The sequence below is a fragment of the Miniopterus schreibersii genome, assembly GCF_964146895.1.
Source record: "Miniopterus schreibersii genome assembly, chromosome: 14".
Lineage (NCBI taxonomy): Eukaryota > Metazoa > Chordata > Mammalia > Chiroptera > Miniopteridae > Miniopterus > Miniopterus schreibersii.
In genome coordinates, this window is record NC_138114.1 from 36,676,134 (window position 1) to 36,699,694 (window position 23,561).

General features: G+C 46.7%; 1 protein-coding gene across 1 annotated transcript; it reads right to left on the minus strand.

The window, feature by feature from the left end:
- Positions 1-301: 301 nt before the first annotated feature.
- Positions 302-17,636, minus strand: LOC308567179 (sodium-dependent serotonin transporter-like; the record flags this gene model as incomplete). Its single annotated transcript, XM_081158491.1, has 13 exons — positions 302-376; positions 4,240-4,407; positions 7,255-7,355; positions 8,774-8,873; positions 9,891-10,022; positions 10,693-10,805; positions 11,063-11,190; positions 12,290-12,393; positions 12,754-12,888; positions 13,457-13,595; positions 14,364-14,583; positions 15,012-15,146; positions 17,294-17,636. The coding sequence occupies 13 exons, from the start codon at positions 17,634-17,636 to the stop codon at positions 302-304; spliced, it is 1,893 nt and encodes a 630-aa protein (XP_081014617.1).
- Positions 17,637-23,561: the final 5,925 nt, after the last annotated feature.

Consider the following 23,561-nt stretch of genomic DNA (forward strand, 5'->3'; position numbering starts at 1 on the left):
CTGGTTATGTGGTGGTTTTCATCACCTTCATATACACCCTCCTGCATCCAAGGCAGTCCAGTTCAGCTGCATCACAGAGTCTAATGTGGTAATATGTCCAGGAAATTTCACAGAAAGAAGTGGCTGGAGGCCGTGAGAGTCCAAGCACCACGGTCTTTTGGGACTGTGTCTCTGTGAAGGAAGGCCTTCCATTGTTAGGTTTAGTTGGAAACTCATTCACTGGACAAGGTGGTGCGACTTGTCAGAACTGGGGTGGGGGGGAGAGGTTGTTGGAAAGCCACTTTCCTCTCATCGAAGCCTTTTATGCATCATTCAAGCGGATGTCCCCACGGGGAATTTCTGTTGGTTTTTCTGGAGTGATACTTTTAACAATACGCTGTTGGGAAGAAAATATGATGTTATAAACATTCTTGTAACTTAATATTGAAAAAATATTTCAACATTAATATTAAAACAAAGTTTGAAAGCAGTTTAATGGCATTTAATAGTAAGTTGGAATAGTCTCATTGACTTCCCTTAAGAAAGGAATTTCCACCTTATTCATTCTCAAGTGTGAATTAAAATGGAATATTTAGGAACTATAAGCATCTGTAAACTAATTATGAAAGTCGTTATATCACTAATGGGAGAAAATGATGAGCCTTCAATAGAACCTCTTCTGGCCTATAACATGCCTCTGACCACCTGGGAAAATGCATCTTTTTCTCTGGAACGGGTGGAGGTGGGGGCTTTGTGTGGCCACACAGGGCTTGGGGAGCAGGGTGTGTGCTGGATTCTGGCCCCCTCCCCTGCTCTCAGCCCTGCACACACACTACAGGCACAATCCACATGGGCATCAGCCAGGATATTACTGATTTAAGGAATCCACCATACAAGGGTGCAAATCATCACGTAATTAAAAAGATGTGACCACTGAAATCACTCCTAAAGTAACCTCATGCTGATGCTGTACTCATACAGGGAAAAGGCTGAGAATTTTTACATCAGGGACAGCTGAGGCACACGGGAGCTTCAAGGCAGATCTGAAGTATGCTTGGGCTTGTGTGTGACATACACAGCCCACCTTGTAAAAGCATCAGGGTGACATGAAGCAGCTCGGGGATGCGGAGCAGGGGAAACAGCAGCACTGCAGAGGCTTAGGAGAATCCTTGCTAAGTCACTTAGTAAAACCATTGATGGCAAAAGTCTGTCTGTGTGGTAAGCAGGCAAAATTAGATCTGAAAGCATCTTTAGATTCATTGACTTCAGGTGAAGCTCTACTACTTGTTCTTTTTATTTTGGGTTGAAAAAGTACGTCGTCCCCTTCAATCTTTTTTATTTCCTGGTTCTGGGAGTTTGTTTTTCTTTAAGGAGCAGGGCCTATGGAATTCAGAAAGTTCCATTCTCATAGTTAATGAAATGCACAGAATTGTACATGTTGTGTTCCTAATGGCCATCATATTCAAATACTGAAATCTCACACTGGAGACCCATTTAAAAATGACTTGCTGCAGTGCTCAGCAGCTACCTGGACATGTGAAGTCACAGGAAACAAAATTTTACAAACCATCCATCCCCACAGATGAGTATGTAACTGATCGAAGATGTAACCTGATTACACAGAATTATGTCTTGCTTATTGGGAACTGGACACAGATCACTCTAACTGGTCGCAAGTGTTGTGCAGAAAGAGAAGAGCACTAAGGTGTATGGTGGAGGCAAGGCCCACGATGAACCACATTGTAAAGTAGAATATCTGGCTTTTGTGCCCTGGCCCCCACTCACCCAGTCTGCTGCCTTTCTGGCTGCTGATCCCCCAAATGCCAGGCCCACCTTCGTTTTTCATATTTTGGCAGCATTTCAGTTGCCAAACTACTATTGCTCTCAAAATTGGCCAGCCCTGCAAGGTGATTATCTAAGAAATGGATCACCTTTGGACGCTTACTTCTTAAGGACCAGTATCTTTGTGCAGAGTACCAGGGACTTCTGAGAATGACCTAATCAAGCTGATAAGTCCAATCTTGAGACTCCCAGGCTGCAGGTGCATGGGACATCCTCCAAATTACAGCTAAGCAAGTCGTGGCTCACTCCACAAATTCCAACCTCGTGTATGGCCAGGGCCAAAAGAGTTAAGAAATTTACCTTTCTCTTAGTCTTTTTTTTTTTTACTCACACCAAAATTTCATGTGAAGTCTTCCTCCCTCATAGATAGAATGTTACAGACCATCAAGTATGCTATTCACGAAGAATTATAGTCCTTTGGTGTTCTTGGCAAAAAACATGGCATGCTTTACCCCTCTCAGAGATCAAACATGCACATGGGTATATAAGGCTTTTGCAAAGTCTTGCAATAAAGAAACCTATTTAATTTGTCCTAATGCAGCATTCTCCAGAACTGTTTCCCCCAGCAGTAATGCCAATGATGTCCCATGGAACTACTGCTCCTTCAAATACATTAACATTTGGGAAATGTTAATCCAATGAGCACATTTTAAAGATGAAGAAACTAAGGCCCAGAGAAGGTGAACAACTTGCTATGGCTGACTAGTCTTTCCCTCTCGATCTTCTTTGACTGGCTGTATGCTTCTTGGCAACCCACTGTTCCCTATCTGGTGGCCTATGGCAATCAGCCTTACCTCTATTACTAATGGCCCTACAATCAGCTTTACCTCTATTGCTAATGGCCCTATAATCAGCCTTGCCTCTATTACTAACGGCCCTATAATCAGCCTTGCCTCTATTACTAACAGCCCTACAATCAGCCTTACCTCTATTACGAATGGGTGACATTTCCTTGTGGCCAACAGGGACTATTTGCAAGAAAAATGACAAAGATTCGAGGTGCAGTCTTTGACCAAAGAATACTGACATTTATTAACCCGAGTTCCCACCCCTGACCTTGGCCTCCAGGTTTGAGTTAATAGAGCCAGTGGACCATTGTGACTGCTGTAAAGGACAACCCGAAGAAACAGATTCAGCGACTCTAGGTCTGAGCATGTGCTTCAAGCAACACAAGAGTCCAAGGCCCTTTGGGAGGAACAAGGTGGTGGCAGGACTGGTTTGGGTGTAGGGAATTACTAACTCCTTGCAGAGTTCTGTTCACCTAGCATTCAGCTTTCCCATCTGGAAAAAAAAATGAGCTCAGTGCTCAGAGAGAGCTGATGTTTAACTGCCTCATGTTCCCTTGCTTCATGTTTCTTTTTAAATGTTTTAGGAAGATGAGTGAGTTGGTCTCATGCTTGAGTTTTGCTTCTGAAGGCCCACAGGCCAGCCCATCCCAGTTCTCAGTTCATTGTAAAGTACCGTCCCTTCCAGCTTTCCCCAAATATCACTCTCCCCCTTGGAGCCTATCCCACCCACAGACTTGTAAGTGACTCAGGTTACTAACTCTAGCAACATAGGATCAAAAATGGCAGCTCATCTCTCCCTAACCTCTAGCACCAATTTCTACATTTAGCAAACTGTTGATGGCAAATTGAGGACAAAGGGGAAACTGCACCTAAAGTGAAAGCACTGGACCAGGAACCAGAAGACCTAGATTCTGAGCCTTCCTGTACTGTGTGTCCTTGGACAAGTCACTGAAATAGGACATTTTGAGCAGTATTATTCTTAGCCTCCATATCATTGTCTGCTACTAATACCTGCCCATCCACCTCACAAGGTATTTTGATAACAAAATGGGATAATCTACACGAAGATGCTTTGAAAAATACACAATCTTATACAAATTGTCAGGTTTTGTGATTAAAATTTTTACAGCCCATTATTAATTACTGAAATGAATCTTGCTATAATGGCAACTTTTTGTTTTTTAAACTCCAATGGCTTGAGCTAAAGCTACGATGTTATTGCAATATCCTTATTTAGTGATGACTTTTAAAATAGCCCTTATTATACTGCTGTTAGACATTTCCCACCATAATTTCCGTTTAAATCAAAATTTATGTATTGCCCCAAACACTACTGATTTCATGTCCGTGCCAATGGCAAGCAGGAGGCAAAGTAGTTATCTGGTAAGTTTAGGACGCTACACCCCCCCACACTATGTGCCCAAGTGATCGGCTTGCTCCTTCCCTGTTGTATTTGAGATTTATGGGAAATGCCTGACAGTGGCAGCCATTAGAGTCTGCTGGTGTATGTTATATAAATATATAAGGTGAATTTCATGGGATGGACTTATCTCCTGAGAATAGAGCATAACTCAAAAACTCCTTTCTCCCAATTACCAGTCTGAACACACACACACACCCCAGCACACACCTCCTTCAGTGTCCCTGGAGTGACGATCAGCCGGTAAGTCATATACGTGGGGATGCAGATGAAAGACGAGGTTCCTATGCAGTAACCCAGGATGACACTCCAGTAAGGATAATTATACTGGAAAAGTCGTAGCTGTGGTGGGGTCATCAAAAAACTGAAAATGACAAACTAAAACAGAAATTCCAAGAAACATTAAAAATAATATCTGTGCAGCTAGAGACAATTCTGACACCATGAACACCAAATTTAAAGTTAAGATACTTTAGGGAAATTCTTAAAATGTGACATATCTTAGGTTGAGCTCTGACACAAAATTCATTGATTTTTGTGCCTAATTTTCTGCAAAAATAAAACAGCAGGTGCTTACACTGATTTTTCCTCCCCACCATCTACCCCTACCTCAGCCTCCTCAGTGGGGATGCTAAGGCCTCAGAATGTTATTTAAGGGAATCACAGCACCCTCTTTAGGGCAAAGGGGAAGAGATTGGCATCCAACAGAAGTGGTTTGGGCCCCTCTTATCAGAAGGTGCAGCAATAAGGTGGGTGACTTCTCCATGGCCACTGCCAATCCTAAGGCTTCCTACTCCTCTCTGCTTTGCTTTCATTTCCTCCTGCATCCCTTGGCTGCGGCTGGTTTTGGCCAGATGGAAGGTACCTGTGTCCAGGAGAGATAATAAGGCTCCTGGGTACGTGTTCCTTCTGCCCCCTTCCCGCAAGCTCTCTGCTGGCTGCGTGAAGCGCCTTAGCCTGCGGTTTCAATGAGGCCTGCTGTGCCATGAGACATCTCAACAATGAATGCCTGCCTGCCACAGGCCCTCGTCATGAAAGAAATAATGGAAGGAAAAAACAGTATAATGCACATTTTACTTGAAAATTCAGTGAAAATTTTGACCAAGAAAAATTCCATGGTGTGCTCCCGACACCCAGTTTCTGAGTTTTCTTATTTCAGTTTGGTTTCCAGAGAGAGTGTAAATATCGGTTTTTACCTAGTAACCACTGTGCTGAAATTGTTAATGCTCTTGATTTAATTTTATTATTTCATAGTCATAAACAAGGCAGTACTATAAATTATTTGTGTGGTTAAACATCTATTCATATCTTTTTTCTATGTCTGCAGGTAATAAAGTGGGAAACTGTCAAATACACATCCATTTTCTGAACAGTGTTAGTCTAAGTCCAGGAGGAAGCTTTCAAAACAGGAGCCCGGACAATAGCAAAACCTTCCCCTGACTTACTCTCCTCACTCCTAGACTCGGCCAGTAAGGAAGATAGTTCTGGAACAGGGAAAGGGGGGTCTGGTTAGGAGCCATCCCTGCTGTAAGTGGTCTCATTCTGATGAAATCCAGCGCAGTTCAGGGGGACCTCAGGCTCCCGCTGCAGCCAGGACGTGTGCCTTCAGATACCCTTTGCATGTCCCAGCTTCTCCTTGCTCGTATACAATATACATTTTTTTGTTACTTGGCTTCAGTGAAAAATAATATTTTTAGTAAGCTACTCATCATTTACCTAAAGCAGCCTTAAAAAGCCCAGAGCAGGGGCCCTGGCCGGTGTGGCCCAGTAGGTTGGGCACCGTCCCATGCACCAGGAGGTTGCTGGTTTGCTTCCTGGTAGGGGGCATGCAGGAGGCAGCAGGTCAATGTTGTGCTCTCTCGTTTCTCTTTGCCTCTCCTTCTCCCTTCCTCTCTCTCTGAAAATCAAAAACTATTGTTTAAAAAGCCCAGAGCAGGGGATCTAAAGTAAATCCAGAAGTGGGAGGCAGAATGGCCTCCTTTTCCCCGTGCCCTGGAGCACTCGCCTTCAGGGGAAGTGAGTACAGCAAACATCGCAGGAATTATGAGTAATGCGTCTGAATCCAGATCTGTACGTGGGTTTTGCTGGGCCCCGAAACTCACAGGCAGCACACCAAGAGTTCACCCGGTCTGCTAGGCAGCCAGCAGTGCACAGAAATGAAAACAGCAGAAGCCTGCAGCCAGGATCAGGGTGACACACGTGAGGTATTCGCCTTTGGCCCAGCTCTTAAGGTGGTGCCAAAACAGCAATCAAGGTAAATAATTTTTGAGTGTGGTATGTTAAAAAGACAGGATCCGACTTGTCCAGATTAGGGTCCTGGGAGTAAGGTCGGATCCTGTCTATTTAAAATGTTGATATTTTGTTCATCAGGGGTTTTTTTTGGTGCATTAATTTTGATTCCTTAAAAATATTGCTTTAAAATAGCATTTATCTTGATTACTGAGAGTTTTGGTGCCTCAGTTGCCTCTCCCAAATTTTAGCCCTTGACATCATTTCCTCGCTGTCTGGGGAATGCTAATGTAAACAAACGAGCACAACTTTTCCCCTCAGGAACCAATCCAGTGTCTCCCCTTCCTTTGAAAAACAAATGAAAGGATTTAAGTAAATTATGGAGAAGCACTGGTAATAATATAAATTAATAACCCATCTATGTCAGGACTTCGGCTTCTAGTAACCGCAGGTGAGGTGATTCAGACCAACCCTCTCACTGAAAACAGTTAAAATTTCTGCTCATGTGACATCGGACCCTTTACTTACTGTCTCTAAGATTCAGTTTCCTTAAATGTAAAATGGTATTATAACTATACTACTTCATAGATTTGTTGTGAGGATTTAAAAAGAGTGATGGGTGTAAGTTTTGCTCCAAGTCTGGCCTGGTGCTTCATGTTCTGTAAATGTTACCTATCATTATCACTGAGCAGGGGAGGGAAGCAATGGGGTGACTGAGGCCTAGATGACTCTGTGGTGTTAGAATCAGAAGAGTGGTTAACCATGGGGGGCACAGTGACTGGGAGGGGACGCAGAGGGTCTTCCCATCTTCTCTTTGTTTCTTGGTATGGTTTTGGTTACAAAAGTGTGCCTAACTTATAAAATCTCATTGAGATGTACACTTAGGCTTTGCACCCTTTTCTGAATATATGTTACACCTCAATAAAATTTATTTCTTGTAAGTGTTTGAGTGGATCTTTCTCCAGGGCCAGAAGGAGGAGGGAAATGACAACTCACCAGGAGAAACACAGGGCTGATCACCACCCAGCAGATCCTCCAAAACCATCCAGGGCTGAAGCCCAGCATCTCCTTCACATCACTGCAGAACTGAGTGATGCCTACAATCAGCCGAAGGAGAAAGAGGTTGGTTGACTGTGAGAGGACATGGACTGTCCGATCCCTTGATTCTCAGAGAGAGAAGCAGCTCTGAAATTTCTCATGGGAGGGCCTCAGGGCACCAATCTGGCTTAGAAGTGGGACAGGGCGACTTGTCACAGAACTTCATTTCATAGCAAGCACTGTTCTTTCTACAGAGTGAAAGGATACGTGGACATTTGAGGAGAAACCTAAAGCCTCTTGGTGCCCACAGTGCCTTTCTAAGATCTCGGCATCTATTTTATTTTATTGTTACTATAGGAAAGGGAGTTAAATTTTGTCTAGGAACGATGAGCCTGCTTGACAGAGACTGACTTTGACCATGTAACCATGTACTGGAAACTTCCAAGAGAAAATTTTAACCACAGTATGGCCCATTCATGCGCCAGATCACAATCAAGGCTCTTCTATAAAAGTAACTGGCATGGTGGTGAGAAGTGAGATTCTGACTGGTGGGAAATTGAGAATCAATACCTTGGGCAGGTCTATAGTGATTCACACACTTGAACTTTGTCATCTGAATTGCTGAGGAGATGGGGGGGACGACTTCTTTTTAAAAACCTGGCCTCACATGCAACTTGAAATATGAGGACCCCTTCTTCATATTATGCATAATGACAAAGAGGCTAACGCTGCTTTATTATCATAGAAACTGGGAAAATAAATACATTTTCAGAATTAAGTAATCCCTTCTTGATTTTGAAGATGAAGAGTGGCATCTCTGAGCCTGGTTGTCTTCACTTCAATTTCCTGTGCCCTCCCCACCCCCACCCTGGGGCTCCTGGGACGTCTGCCAGTGGACCCACATCAGCTCGCTCTCTATGCTCCTGGTAGTTTCAACTGTATCGGATTCTGTCCCAGGACCAGAGGGGTTTTCTAGGGCCCATAATCCAAACTGGAACATTCTTCCCTCTTCCCTAGCAGATAAGCTCCTAAACTCTGCCTTGAGGCTCTACGGGGAGCTCTGGCTTTCAAATTTTAAATCAAGGGCCATTCTATATGACAGTGGGATATTGTCCACTCTGCAAATGCTTTCACTGTGCACTAGTTCTTTGTGTTCTGTCCAGTTCTTAGAGCCAGCTGGTATCTCAAGCATCCTTTGTGGACGAGCTCTTAGGGAAATGCTTCAGCCTATCTCCACTGGTAGACTTCTAAACTCAGAAGGAAAATACATCCTCCCAAGGGAAGGGGCAACCTGCTATAGAGAGTGCAGAGGAGATGAGGACCTGTTTCTGAGGAAGGTGCTCAGCTGAGCTTATCTTACAGATCCACTAGGAGGTGACATCTTGCACAGTGCCCTGGCCTTGCACGAAATCAGCCCTTCCCTATTCTATTCTGGGGGCTTTGGGCGGATGTAGAAAAGTGGAAGGAAGCGTCTTACCATAGAACCAATACACAGCAACCGCTTCTAGCAGGGCGACAGTGAGCACGGCGGGCCCCGTGGCGTACTCCTCCAGCAGCTTCACCACATAGGCCCCTCCCTGGAAGGGAGATCAGGACCCTGGTCAAAGGCCCTCTGAGGCATTGTCTCCTCTTTACTATAGGGGCCAAGAGAAGCTCCTTAACTAAGGCTAACTCTGGAAAATGCCCACCTTGGACTTAGTGTAAGCATCCCTTGGACTGGCCTTCTCAGAATGGGCCAGATTCCACCCATCAGACACCTCTTCCTCCCTATGGAACACTCTCCTCTTGTCTCCTCTCTCCACTAAGTTTTAAGAGACAAACTCATAAGTGCCTTGATCAACTTTCTTCAATTTCCCAAACACCTACTGTGTACTCTACCTTGGAGAATCCCGGTCCCTAAAGACTGAATCTGAGAGAGTCCACAATACCAGACCCATCAAGCACACTGGTCACAGTCTGTCCTAACTCACAACCTTTGGGTCCTGCTCAGGATCTCACCACCCCACCAAAGCTCCACAAACACTGGGGTCATAGCTTGAGGATGCCTGAGTCAGGACACAGGCCTGGGATACCTGTGGATACTATCTGATGCCTGTTTTACAGTGTTTGCTTCAGTTACCAAAAAACAAACAAACAAAAAAACCACTGGAGAGGTTCTGACTTCTTCACCATTGCAAGTTCTCTTCAGGAGACAAGGTGACATTACAAACATAAGATGCCAGCATCCAGATGTTCTGCGCATCAGGACATGAGGGCACCATTGCCATGAAAGCAGCCCTAAGGACTGGGAATAAACTGGAAAAGCAAATCTTAGTTTTTTTTCCAGATATTCTGCCAAGTCTGAAATCTAGTTGGATCTACTGTAAAATGCAAAGAGCCTCTAGATACCTTGCACAGATTCTACAACAGATGCCAGCAGAAACAACTTTTCTTTTTACCCTTGATGACAAATTTTTTATAAGCAGTCATGACTTTTTGTAAGCCCTCCCTTTGGCCTCACAGCCAGGGCACAGCATGGGACAGAAGGAAAGGGACGGCTTCATGTAGTGTTGCCCTTGGGGAAGCTGCCTCAAAACTGAGGCCGTGGTACTCACAAAAGTCAGGGTGGGCAGGGACCCGAAGAAGCAGGTAACGACCACACCGAGCACAAACAACTCCCGGCGCTTGGACCAGATGTGTGGAAACTCATCCAGCACAGCTGTGACCACTGCCTCCAAGCCTGCAAACTGAGAGGGACACACAGATGGTCACCGGGGAGCCTTTGGGACAAATCTGTTACCTTCTAGGACAGTGAACAGGAGGGAGGAGTTATGACTGCTGAGTGACCAGTCAAGCTGATCATGACCAGTTCCTCTACTCACCAGCCCTCCCTGGAAATATCTTTTTCTGTTTACACTGTCATTTAGAACCCATCCCTAAGGACATGAAGGGGGAAAAAATATAGCACGTGGACAGGACTTTTTAATGTGAGGTCTCTTGGGGAGACTTTGGTTGCACCAGAAAAGCCAACTCAAAGCCGGGACTCATTCCACGCTAAGTGAAAGGCACTGAGCTGAATGTGGGCTGCAGGGCACTGAGACACAGAGTGGCCTTGCCCCGGCCTTTAGCTACTGCCATCTGGTCAAAGGACAGTCTCAGTGCACGATAATAACAGCTCACATTTTCTGAGACGCCCCCCCGTGCTTGTGTATAAACACAGTCATCCCATTGATGAGTCTCTAAGGTACTAAAGGGTGGTAAGGGCAGTCAATGAGGAGTGGACAGGGGCTGGGGGAGCACCAGGGGGAGCAGCCAACACCACCTGGGGTGGCCAGGATGGGAGGGAATGGGTACAGGCTCCTCTTTCCCCTCCCCCTTCCTCCTCCCAGTTTGAGATTTTCCTCCACATTCACTCACGGTGCTATCCAAGCCCAGCGTGATTAACATCAAGAAGAAGATGATAGCGAAGAACGTGGACACCGGCATGTTGGCGATGGCTTCTGCATATGCGATGAAGAGGAGGCTGGGGCCTGAGGCAGAGCGGGAGAGGGGAGAGGGCCACAGTGCATTCAAGGTCCCGGTACTGGATGCCAAGGGAGCTGCCCCACCCACACATGGCCTGAACCCCTGGAAAAGGTTGAGCTCTCCAAGGCATTACATTTTTCTAAAATCTCTGAAAATTTTAAAAGAAACATTTATAAATCATTCAAAAGGATATTGAAAAGATCCAAAGAGCAGCAAAGCAATTCAGTGGGAGCAAGGGACCTAAACAGAACCAAGGTCCTACCTGCATCTTTGGCCACCTCGGACACATCTTCCTTCCTCATCTCAGCCATATATCCAAGCACCGTGAAAATGACAAATCCCGAAAGCAAGCTCGTCATGCAGTTCACCACGCTGGTCACCAGGGCGTCTCTGGAGCAGAAAACCCAAGGGGGCTGAGACATTTCCAAGTCAGGGGTCTAAGGAGCATTCGCCTCCAGCTGTGGCAAGGGTGAGCGGGCTGAGCTCACAGGGACTTCAAGGCTGTCCCGGTGTCTCCTAGCGCCCAGCCTCTCAGGCTGGTTGGATCAGCCTTGAAGCACAAGCTGCCATTATCATCATGCATGGCAGGGAGGAAGCAGGTCAGGGGTGGTTTTAAAATATGGTCCTGTTGTGATTCAGCACAGCACAGACCTCTCAGTATCAAAGAAAGCTTGCTGTGAAGCAGGGCCTGGTTTGGAATGGGAGCCAGAAGGGGACCTTGGCCTTACATTTGTGAAGTCCTCAGATTTAGACTTTTGACATTATGTACAAATGAGGTTACAAGACTGCCACAGTGATACCCTTTTAACAGAAGAGCTCATCATTGGACTCCCGGCTGGTGTCCCAATGCAAGGCCATGTTGCTTGGGGTGCATGTGAATTCTTTTTGTTAAAAAAATAATAAATTCTATAATTATAATTATCTTATGAAGAGCATAATTTGATTGCTGCACCTTGCCATTTGTGATAGAACATTAAAACCAAGTCAACTCTAAAGGTGAGTGATATTTAAGTCATAATTGGTGCAATGCTCTCTGTTTCATCAACATTTCTGAAGTGAGATTTTGCCACAAAAATTATGGTATTTTGTGTTGGTCAAAATAGTTCAATCATACTTTTTGTGTATATATACATAAACAAATTATCACATTATAATTGTGTTGTTAAGTACAATAAGTTAAATCTAAACATTTAATGTCTGTTGCAATTTTTGTAAACCTGCTTTACAATTTCTTAATTATTTTTTTTAGTATATAGAGACTCACAAAACAGAAGTGGCCTGGGGCCTCTCTCAACTCCAGAGTGGCCCGGGTGAGGCTCTGGCCATGGGTGAACTGGCCAGGGACCTGTGGCACCCCTGAGGGTCACAGTGTCAACATGGCCTGAGCCTAGCCAGGTTTGAGGCCATTGGTTCAATCACCTTCCTCCAGACCAGTTGACTTACACTCACCCCACCTTTAAGCTTTGCTTTGGGAGCCCTTGATACTCACTGATAACAGTTGTTGTTGAATTTGTTGTAGCTAGCAAAAGCCAGTAGGACCCCAAAGCCAGGACCAAGAGAAAAGAAGATCTGAGAGGCAGCAGCCACCCACACCTGGAACAAAGCAGAGGTAGGGTGAGGGCTGACACCTGGGCCAATGCCAGGTGCCAGCAGGGCCAGTGCCCTTGTGCCTCCATGTGGCTATGTACAGACACAAAGAAACAGGTCTCAAGGCTCGTTCCAGGGATGGCCACATACCAGGTGCAAAAAATGTGATTTCTTTTCCTATCACGAAATCATAAACCAACCCAGGGGCCTCAACTATACTTTTCATGCTTGTATTTCTGACTTAAAGCATCATTGCAGACTTGCCATTGAACCCGAATTTTAGTTGTTGCTCCTGCCCTGTTCAGAGGACTAGCTTCACTTAGTAAAATGGTGGATAGGTGAACACCATTTTTCTCATTGTCTTACCTCTGTCTCCAGGAGTTTCTGCCAGTTGGGTTTCAAGTAGAAGAGAACACCCCTCCAGGCTCCAGGGAGGGTGGCCCCCCTCACCAGCAGGACCAAAAGGATGACATAAGGGAAGGTGGCTGTCACCCATACCACCTGTGAGGAAGAAACACAGGTTATTACCACATGGATGTTGGTGTCTTTCATTCTTGAAAACCTCCAAGAAAGGAGATCTACCTTTCTTTCCTTCTTTCTTTTTTCCCTTTCTGTAATTGTAGGAGGCAGGGTGGTATGGCAGAAAGAACACATCCTTTGGAATCAGACAGGGATCTGGCCCACCACTTGCTGGCACTACCTACCTCTACACCCACTCCCCATCTGTAAGTGCGGAAGGGATCTCGCAGGAAACAATCAATAGCCAGTGTATATAAAGCACTGAACATGGTCCACAAGGGGTTTCAATAAGTTATTGCCACTATTATTGATGCGACACTACCAGCGGGTTAAAGATGTTTTTTTAAATCATGTAATGGTTCTTGAGATTGGTCCATTTCTAGAGCTTTCTAATATGTTTGGTGAAGAGAAATTGAGCATCATGGAATGTGTCTGGTGTAGAAGGAAACAATGTCCCCATGTCTGTGGCTGTCTGGGCTACTGAGTTCTGAGTTTGAGATCCTCTGGGGCCCCTTGGCAGGCCTGGATCAGAAGTCAGAGTCTTCCTCACCTTGCCAGATGTTTTGACTCCTTTCCAGATGCTAAAGTAGATAACAGCGAAGACCAGCATGATGCAGAGGACCAGCTGCCAGCTGATGCCCCCCAGGTCCTGGAGTCCTGTAGACCGGTGGATCTGCAGGATGTGCCGCCTGGAGTGAAAGAAAGAGAGGCCCAGGAGATAGTCCAAACAGTGACTTGAGCGCATGGCTGGTGATGCCCATAGGAGGTGCCAAGAGAAGACATGGACACTGCGCTGCAAGCACCAAGTGGTCACTAAGCCTCAGCAAGAGCTGGGATTGGCTCTGCCCATCCTGAAGGAGAGACCAGCACATTCAGCTGACCAGCCCCGGGAAACACACTCAGCCTAAAGGCAGCCTTCAGGTCTCTCCTTTCCTGGCTCAGCCTGAACAACTAGGAAATGTGACCGACATGACTGGATTTAGGGCACATGAGGATTCGTATGTGTGCTGGGCTCCTTCCCCACCCCAAATGAACACTCTCTTTGGGCTGCCATTGCCTGAAATCTCAGCATTAAAGAATACTCCCTGCTCCAGGCATCTTCTTCCAAAGGGTAGATCCCACTTATGAAGTGAACATATAAAACCAGACCCTATGTGAATAGTTTCAAACTACTGAAGTTGTCAGAGGCCTGGCTGCTAAGACACGGGCTGAGAGGAGGGCCTGGGAAGAAAGGTGGTTTTGGAGCAGGGAAGTAGTTTTAGAATGTGAAGGTGAGGATCATCCTGGGCACATTGGGACCACCTGGCATGGCACATCAGAAAGGACCGGATGGCAAGAGGGCCAGGTTATGGAGCACTCAAAATAGAGTCCCCCAACTCCAGACAAGCCTGGAGCCAAACCCCAGGGGTGTGTCCTGCCCTCAACAGACCACCACCCCCTCACTTCCAGGCACTTACGTGTAAAATTCCTCGGCAGGGGACGTGGAGTAGAGTGTCCAGGTGATGTTGTCCTCCGAGAAGTAGTTGGTGCAGTTGCCAGTGTTCCAGGAGTTCCTGCAGCTGGTCCAGGGCAGCGGGGCAGTGAAGGAGGAGATGAGGTAGTAGATGGCCCAGGCCATGATGGTGTTGTAGTAGAAGGCGGTGTATAAGGCAATGAGGCAGGTGGTGTAGCCCAGCCCTGTGGGAGGCCAGTGTAAAAGGAGCCCAACAGGGAGAGACTGAAACAGGGCAGTGGAGGGCACTGCAGCTGGGGAGGGGCAGTGTGGGGGCTGCCATTCAGTTCATTCCCCAAAGACTGCAGGTGGCAGTGGAAAAGTGGCAATGTGATCACTGACTTACATGGATTTGCAAGGTTACATGTTTCAGAAAATGTGTGTGTGTGCTGTAATGCTTTAAAGTTTTTCTATTTGGTTTACTTTTAATTGCCATTTATTCTGTTTCCCTTTAACAGTTTCTTACCCCTTGAGCAGTCAAAAACTTAATTATTGTATCATTTTCTCCCAGGGTTACCGAAGGCCTAACTGATTCCAGGAGGTCCCCAGCCCCATCTGCTGATGGAAATCATCCCTTCCTTGGAAAACCCACCCACTCATGCCTTTCAGTTACCTTTGAAAATTGGACAGATTTTCCTCCATATTGAAATACATCCATTTCGGTGGTACTGGCCCAGCGCAAGCTCCATGTAGAAGAGAGGGATCCCCCCAAAAATGGCCATGATGGTGTAGGGGATAAGGAATGCCCCTGAGGCAGATGAAAGACAGTTTTACTCCCTGCCCACATCTGTCCCAGGAAGGCCCAACTGATGGGCACCCCAGGGTCCACACCGGGATTTTCTGAGCCAACTGACGCTTGAATGTCATGGAGCCACCTTATGCTGAGTGACTTCACCCTGTGCTCCCTGCTCTTGGTGCTTTGTCAGGAGCAGTAGCAGACATAGCTGCACAGCGAGAGTGAGGTTTTGGAGGAGGCAGAGAGCAAACGGAAAGAAATCTGGGTTTGGGGGTCAATAGAACAGGCACTGAGACCAGCTCCACTTCTAACTGCCTGGAGGTCCTGGGGCCACTTCTCCTCTCTGAGTATTTCCTCCCCTATAAAATGACAGGGGTGAGGACAGCTGAGGTCCCCAAACCCATCTAACCACCATAATCCCTGGCGGGCTTATAAACAGGCACTGACCCAGACTTCCTGAAGCAGAAGCTCCAGGTATGGCTATAACAAAAAATTTTTAAGCTCCCCAGGTGATTTGCCAGGAGCAGCAGTAGACAGAGTACATGGAGCAGTGTTTGGGACCCTTGGAACAGATTTCCTGTGACAACCTGTACAACAGCTGCAACAATCTGACTCACTAAATTAGTATCTTTGTTCATCCGTATTATCCATGACTCCGGACGCTTGATTATTGATAGTGAACTGTTTTCCATAATCCCACTGAGCCAGAATGCTCCCTCCGGAGCCACTTTGGGAGGTGTGGCTAAACAGAGTAGTTTGTCACAGACTGAGAAAGGGTGGAGCTGCCGTGCTGGTCTCTCCTGGCTCTCCTGACTGAGGCAGACTGTGGAAATGCCAAGTTAAGAGTTGCTCACCTTCAGCCTGAGTCTTAGCCCAAAGGACGGGTGGCCTGTGATTTTCCCAGGCAACTTACCCTCCCATAAAGAGCTTTGAAGCTAGAAACCTGAAGTCAGTGCAGCTCAGAAAGGTCCCACCTAACTTACACTCTCTGGTAAGTCTGGATTGAGAATAAGAACCATGTTGTGTTCTCTTGGTGGCATTTGTCCAAAGAGTTTTCTTGCTTGGCTTCACCACAGGGAACAAGTGTAGGGGAAATGGCACTGGTGACCCAGCCCCTTAAGTAACACTCAGGCTAAAGGTGAGTCCTCCCAAGCTGGAGATAAGGTTCTTCCAACCTCTGCTCCTCCCAGGCAGGGAGTGCTGGGCTCCCCCTCCCCCACAGCAGGAACTGCCTCTGCAGCTACATGGACCATGGCCCTTAAAAGCAGCAAAGACAGGCAGCTTTGTGTCAGGCCATGGACACAAATGAATTACCCCTCCCCCAAAACTTCATTTTAGCTGCCCTCCCAAATCTGTTGCCAGAGCTCCTGTCAAAATAAATTCCGACTGATTGGACTCCCACCTCTGGTCTTTTCCCTATTCTGATAGCAAGTCCAATGTCGGCCCAGAGGCCCCATACCTATTCACTCCTCTCTCTGGGGCTCCCATATCCATGCCTGCAGTCGGCTACTGTTTCTCATAATCTACAAGTTCACTGCTGTGGAGGCCTTGAGGGTAGAAGGAGAAACAAGAAATAGTCTCTGGCCTCAAAAACCTAACCCTCTTGTTAGAGACACAAGACACATCCATGCATGGCTTGGGGTTGGCATTAATGTCATGCTGTGGCTGGGTTGAGCTCTGGATCATGCCCAGACTGTAACTTAAGACTCTGGACCTGAGCTGACTCCCTTCTTTGATCTCACACAGGTCCAAAGGCCCAGGAGGGTCTGGACTCTAGAACTGCCTCCCAATTCTTTCCTTACATAGATCTCCCCTCTCTGGGCTCCTCGTAGCAGAACCTGCCAGCAGGAGTGAAGAAGCTCAGCACAGCGCTGCTGGCCATCCCCGCATCTCACTGGGTGGAGATGTGGAGCTTGGATAACGCAGGGATGAGAAGCGAGCTTTCAATAAATGGAGCACTAATGATGATGAACGATGCTGCAGGTCTGCTAAGGTCAGGTTTGGGAGAGTTCATCCAACTTCATAGCCCAGAGAGCCTCAGACATGCCGACTTAGTGTTGGCTTCTTTTAGATAAGCTTCTAAGTCTAAGCAATCATGTTTCCAGACCCATATCAGATAAACAAGACAGAAACGATTGCTTGTGGCCCATGATACTGACCCCCTCCATTCTGGTAGCATACGTAGGGAAAGCGCCAGACATTGCCCAGGTCCACAGCGTAGCCAATGACTGACAGGAGAAAATCCACCTTCTTGCCCCAGGTCTCCCGTTCCCCTTGGTGCGCCTCAGCCACTAGGGCAGTGGTGGCAGCCGGGATGGAGTGCTGAGTGTCATCTCCCGCACTGGGGCTCGGAACCGCTGAGTACCCATTGGCGATCTGGCTGGACTCCACCTTTTCCCCAGGGGCGGGGACACCCTTCCGTAGAGCTCCATTTTCCTGACAGTCTTCTCCATCCTTACACACTGCCAGCTCCCCCTGGGAATTTAAGGACGTGCTGTCCATCCTCCTGGCTAATAGATGATACCGACACCCATCTGCCGAGGACCTGAACTGAATTCTTGTTGCACGATCTGTGGGGTCCTCAGAGCTTTATATCAATGGGATTGAGAGCTCTGTTGGAAAAGCACACAGGGAAAGGAGAACAGAATTAGGCATTTTACTTGGCTTTGTATTAACTCATCAGACATCTTAAACTACGCTGGTTAATGGGATTACAGGTGCATCTGTTAAATGTGAGACACCCTGTTTGCTAGGTGAGAGTCAATAAAGTCAACTGCACTTTTCAACCTATACAAGCTATCAAACCACAATCAAGTAATTTGAAAAGGAAAAACAAAGCACAAAAAAACATGCATCAGTTCCGGCTGTTGTCGCTCAGTTGGTTGACAGTCGTCCCATACACCAAAAGGTCGCTGGTTCGATTCCTGGTCAGGGCATATGCCTCGGTTTTGGGTTCGATCCCCAGTTGGGGTGCGTGTGGGAGGCAGCTCATCAATGTTTCTCTTACTCTCTCTCTTCCTTGTGCTCTCTCTAAAATCAACAAAAACCATATTTTTTTAAAAAGGGTTTTCTTTAAAACAAACAAACAAACAAAACCAGCAGCAAATCACCAAGGTACTACCCAGGCTCCATTTAAGAACAAAGTATTGGCTTCACTTTGGGACTGGAATCTCAAGCTCGATTTACCAGTAACTCAGAAGAATGTAAGAAGAGGGTTCGCTTCAGCAAAGCCCCCCAGAGTACTTACTTGGTCCTGGATGTTGTGCTGAGGAAAGAGTAACAAATAAAGAGGCAGTTTCAGCCTGCAAGTAGGTAAGGACGGTCCTTCCATTTAAGCTGAACGCTTGAAGTATATTTTATGTAAACTATAGATGTGACTTAAAGAGGAAAAGAGCAAAGCATAGAAGCAAAACGGCCAGCCCTTGTGAGGCACCCCAGTCCCTGCGCTGTGGGCTTTTTCACTCTCCCTGTTGTCCAGCTCTTAGAAGCCTTTTAGCTGCTTCTGGCCATGTCTGATCCGTCTGTGCTTCTTTCTATGTTCCCATTATGCCTCTGCAAGTCCTACTGGGCCTTACACAGCACTGCTGCTCACCATTCATTCTTCTTGCCACTCCCAGCAACTCCCGTGACTAACCCACTTGCTATTCTGCAAGAGTGGGCATCAGGGGCACCCGTCATTCACGCCAGAAGATCCAGAGAAAGTAGCTCAGTGGCTACAGATGCCGATGTGGCTGGTACCTCAGTCCCCACACACCGTGGTGGGGAGGGCTGTGCCGGGGCCCCTGAGCCTTCATATCGCTGCCATGGGCCGGGGCACAGGAAAGTCAGCTCAGCTTGCTCTCCTCCGGATTGAGGTCTGAGACGTCAAACATGGGGTAGAAATTCGAGCCCTTTTGGACTTTAAACCTATAACCTGTTATAAAATAGTAAGCAACCAAAACCTTCCAGCTAATTTCATTTCTTCTGGGCCTGAACTTTTCAAACTCTGGCAATGGTTGGGGAGCTGAAGCATGTTTCTGCTTGGCTCAGACCACATACTTTTCTAGGAAAAAGTGTCTAGGGATGACTGCCACCCCTATTCAAAACTGCAAAGATTTATCCTAACCTTGAAAATCCAGCAGTAGGAGGATGGCCAGGAATTGGTAGCTAATAAAAATGGCAGTGTATGTGTCCTATGTATTTGGGGCTTTTAGTCAATACAACTTAACTATCACACATGGGAACAGAAAGACAAAAACGTAATGAGTGAAAAATTAGAACACAAAATAGTAGGTTCAGACCGATGACAGATATTGGCAAGAATTAGACATGCAAATCAAGAGACACAAGTAATTGGAATTTTATGTTTCTTGGGTTCTTTCTCCTGTACCATAGAAAATAAAAAATTTTAAAGGAATTGATTTTTGCCAAAAATATTACAGCAACAAGAGAGAAACCAGTTCTATGGAGCTAGAGGGTGTGTGTGTGTAAGGGGCGGGGTAAGTGTCCTGGGTTCTACCTTATCTAGCTGTTTGGTCCCCACCCCTGACCTTATCCTAAGCTCAAGAATACAAACACTACTCATAGAAGAATACAAATTTCTGACAAAGAGTGATCTGAATAAAACCCCATTCTTCTCATGTTTACCCTGCAGTCCAGCCTCTCCCTGCTCCCTGGGACCTCAACTAGACTTGATGAACTTTTGAAATAACCACACATCCTCTCATCCACTATAAATAACTATGAGGTCAAGATATGAGGCCAACCCCGGCTGGTGTGGCTCAGCGGTTGAGCATAGACCTATGATCCAGGAGATCATGGTTTGATTCCTGGTTAGGGCACATGTCCGGGGTTGCAGGCTCTATCCCCAGTAGGGGATGTGCAGGAGGCAGCCGATCAATGACTCTCATTATGGATGTTTCTGTCTGTCTCTCTCCTCCCTTCCTCTCTCTGAAATCAATAAATAGATAGATAGATAGATAGATAGATAGATAGATAGATAGATAGATAGATAGATAGATATAGATGATAGATAGATAGATAGATAGATAGATAGATAGATAGATAGATAGATAGATAGATGATAGATTTAAAAAAGATATGAAGCCAAGAGGGTTTTTTTTAGAGAGAGATGATGAGATGTCAATAAATTTAAACATATAGCTAAATTCAACTTGACCTTGGTAGTATCTAGCTGTCTTGTGTGAAGAAGGCTTCTGCACTCCTCTTCATCCTATATCAACAGCATGCTTTCCACATTAAACACCGAAGAACTGGAAGACCAGATGGCAGAAATAAGGAGCTATACGATGTGCAACCAGATAGTACCCAATGACAGAACCTGCCCCTGACTGAGGCCCTCCTTGCCTGATCTTTCTTTCTCCACCTTCAAATTTTACTCAAAATATTCTTCTACCTGTCTTTAGTACTGCAACTTTCTTCTCATTTAAGTTGAAGCTCAAAGAGCAAAGCATCACCCAACCTTTCTCTGGTATGCCCACTATAGTCAATGGATGGGAAACTCCATCCCTTTTCGAGAATAGGGGGAAAACCTTTAGCCATACTAGTGATTCATCACCTTCCTGTGGCAAGAGTCGAATGATTTGTTCTAGATTTCATTGACTTTTTCCCTTGGGGGACTCTGCAAGGAAGTAAGAAAATGTGTGTGTTGGTGAATTTTTTGAAGGTAATGTGTCTTCAGGGTCCTCAGGGCCTCAGCCCCCAAGGCATCTATCTGATCTTGATTTCTTGGCAACTGTCATGAGCAGCTCCTATAAGAATATACACTATTATCTATTTTTATTCTGAGCATTACATTGTTTCCTGAAGTATCCCCAGCACTTAAAAAAAAATATTATCAACAGGCTGAAATGGCCCAAGTCATGAGAAAGCGTCCCTCAGCCACCTCAGATATTGATCTCCCCAGGGGTTGGTCTCTCTCCATCCATCTCTGCTTCCTGAGGCTCTCTTATTGTGCTCCCACCCCTGATCATAGAACCTGGGGTGCAAACACATAAGCTACAGCTCCTTGAAGCCACCAGATTGATAGAGATGCACATCTTTTCTTCAACTCATTCCTAGGCCTCTCCTAATGAGGAAAAAAACCCTCCCGGTTACTAATCAGGTTGGCCAGGAGCAGATGGCTTGGCCAAGGTCCCCTTCGGCCTGCAGGATGCTGCCTGTGAATCCTGATTCCTTTCCCACATTCTTTGTTTTACAGAGCACTGTCCAACTATTTCTACTGAGACCAGCACATAACTGATTGAGAGCAAGTTGGCCCAGGAATATAGAAGTAAGAGTTGTTAAGGTTGCTTTCTAAGAATACTTTCTTGGAAGCATTCTTTTTAAAAAGATAATATCTATCTGGGATGATAGCAGAGTAGGTGGATGTCACACTCACCTCCTCCCAGGACCAAACTAGAATTACAGCTAAAAGATAGAGCAATAAACCTGAATAGCCAACTGAAGACTAGCTGAAGAGAAGTCTTATAAGCAAGAATTTACAGAAAGAAGCCACATTGAGACTGGTAGGAAGGCAGAGACATGAACAGGGCTGGTAGCTGAGATTTGGGAGAGATGTCTCAGCTGCAAAATTTCCCCCGAGAAGTGTGGGGTCTCAACCCCAAGCCAGGACCCCTAGCCCAAAGCACCAGAACTGGGAAGAAGCACCCACATAACATCTGGTTGTGAAATTCAGCAGGCATTCTATCCGTTAGGGAGAGACAGGAGTTTGCTAGAGACATAGGCACCCTCTTAAAGGGCCAACACACAAAACCTTGTTCAGTGTAACTCATCCTGGGCTCCGCGGAGGGAGGGCTGAGCAGACTAGAGTTGTGTGAGAAAAAGACTAGTGTTGGTGGCTCTGTGCTGAGTTCTCCCACACCGCAGATGCCATCTGTCTTGGGTGAAGCACTCCCTCCTTAAGGTATCAGCCTGGGCGAAAGCAATAGCCCCACCCTCTGGACTCTCTGTCACTCCTCCCTACAGAGCTTGCACCCTGCTAAGGAGTCAGCTCCCTGGGCTAGGGTATAGAGGTCTGGGCAGACTCCGGGAGTGTCAGTAACTGAGTTGTGTTGCTTTGGGGTAGGAGCCATACCCCTCACTTTCCAGCAAACCTGGCTTGTGCCTCCCCTTCATGGGAGACCTGCTAGCCCCACTCTCTGGGCTCCCAGTGGCCACACTCTCCCAACTCCTGGTAGCTCCATGCTGCTGAAGTCTGGGTAGAATCCTGGACAGACTGAGTTGTGTGGCTCTGGGACAAGGGTTATTCCCACTTTTCTCAAGCCCAGCCAACACCACCCCTTCATGGAAGATCCACTAGCCCCATCCTTCCGACTTCTGGTGGCCCCACCCTGCTGAGATTGGGCTCCAGGAAGAATCTGGGACAGACTGAGTTGTGTGGCTCTAGAACAGGGGCAATTTTTCCCTTACACGTTCAACCGGTGCAGAGCCCTCCCTTCACACAGTCAAATCTTGGTCTGTTTGGGCCTGATAAACTGCTGGCCTCACCCTGATGATTCCCTGAGACCCGGCCATACCACAAAGGTGTGAGCACCCTGCAGGTGGCAACTAGACTTAATATACTATGGGACATTTGCTGAGTAGCCTGAGACCAAGCACTGGTACTGAGTTTGAACCTGTATCTGTCTAGTGAGTACTACTTCCCCCCTACTTGGTGACTCACTGAGAACCTACCTTATGCAATTCAAATACTGCCAGAGGCTTTTTCAGTGACTGAGCCTAACAGGCAGTCAGCAGGGGGAGGCAAGTGGAAGTGGATCCCTGGGTGCCATGAGCCTTTTGCTGACCTGGCCCCAGGCTTGGTGCTGGTGGAAGCTGGCCTTGGTGCACAGCTTGATCCTTCCCACCCATGCCAAGGCCCAGCAGAGGCAGCCACAAACTGTGGATTGTTTTGAAACTCCAAACAGGTTTCCCAGGACCAGTCACAGGCAGTGTCTGACATTGACCTGCACCACAATCCTTCCTAAGAGGCTCCAGAACAAACACACCCAGAGGCCAGCTTTAGACAACATCAGAATAGGATCCAATTAGCTTCACAAGCAGCATATCCAAAGGGAGATCTCAGCAGGCACGAAAACCTGCAGAGGAGAATTCGCTTAATGTGGTTGTCACCTGCACAGCAGCTTGTACTCTGTGGTCAGAGCTGATCCTCACAGCCTGAGGGTCAACCCTACTCATGAATGGGCCAATGGCAAGCAATACTTAAGCCCTGGCCAGTGTTGCGCAGTGGTTAGAGTGTCGGCCTGTGCACCAAAAGGTCATGGGTTCAATTCTCTGTCAAGGGCACGTACCTGGGATGCGGGTTCAAGCCCTGGCCATGGTCGGGAAGTGTGTGAGAGGCAACCAGTTGATGTGTATCTCTCTCACATCGATGTTTCTCTCTCTCTCTCTCCCCCCCCCCCTCTTCTATTCTCTCTAAAAACCAAT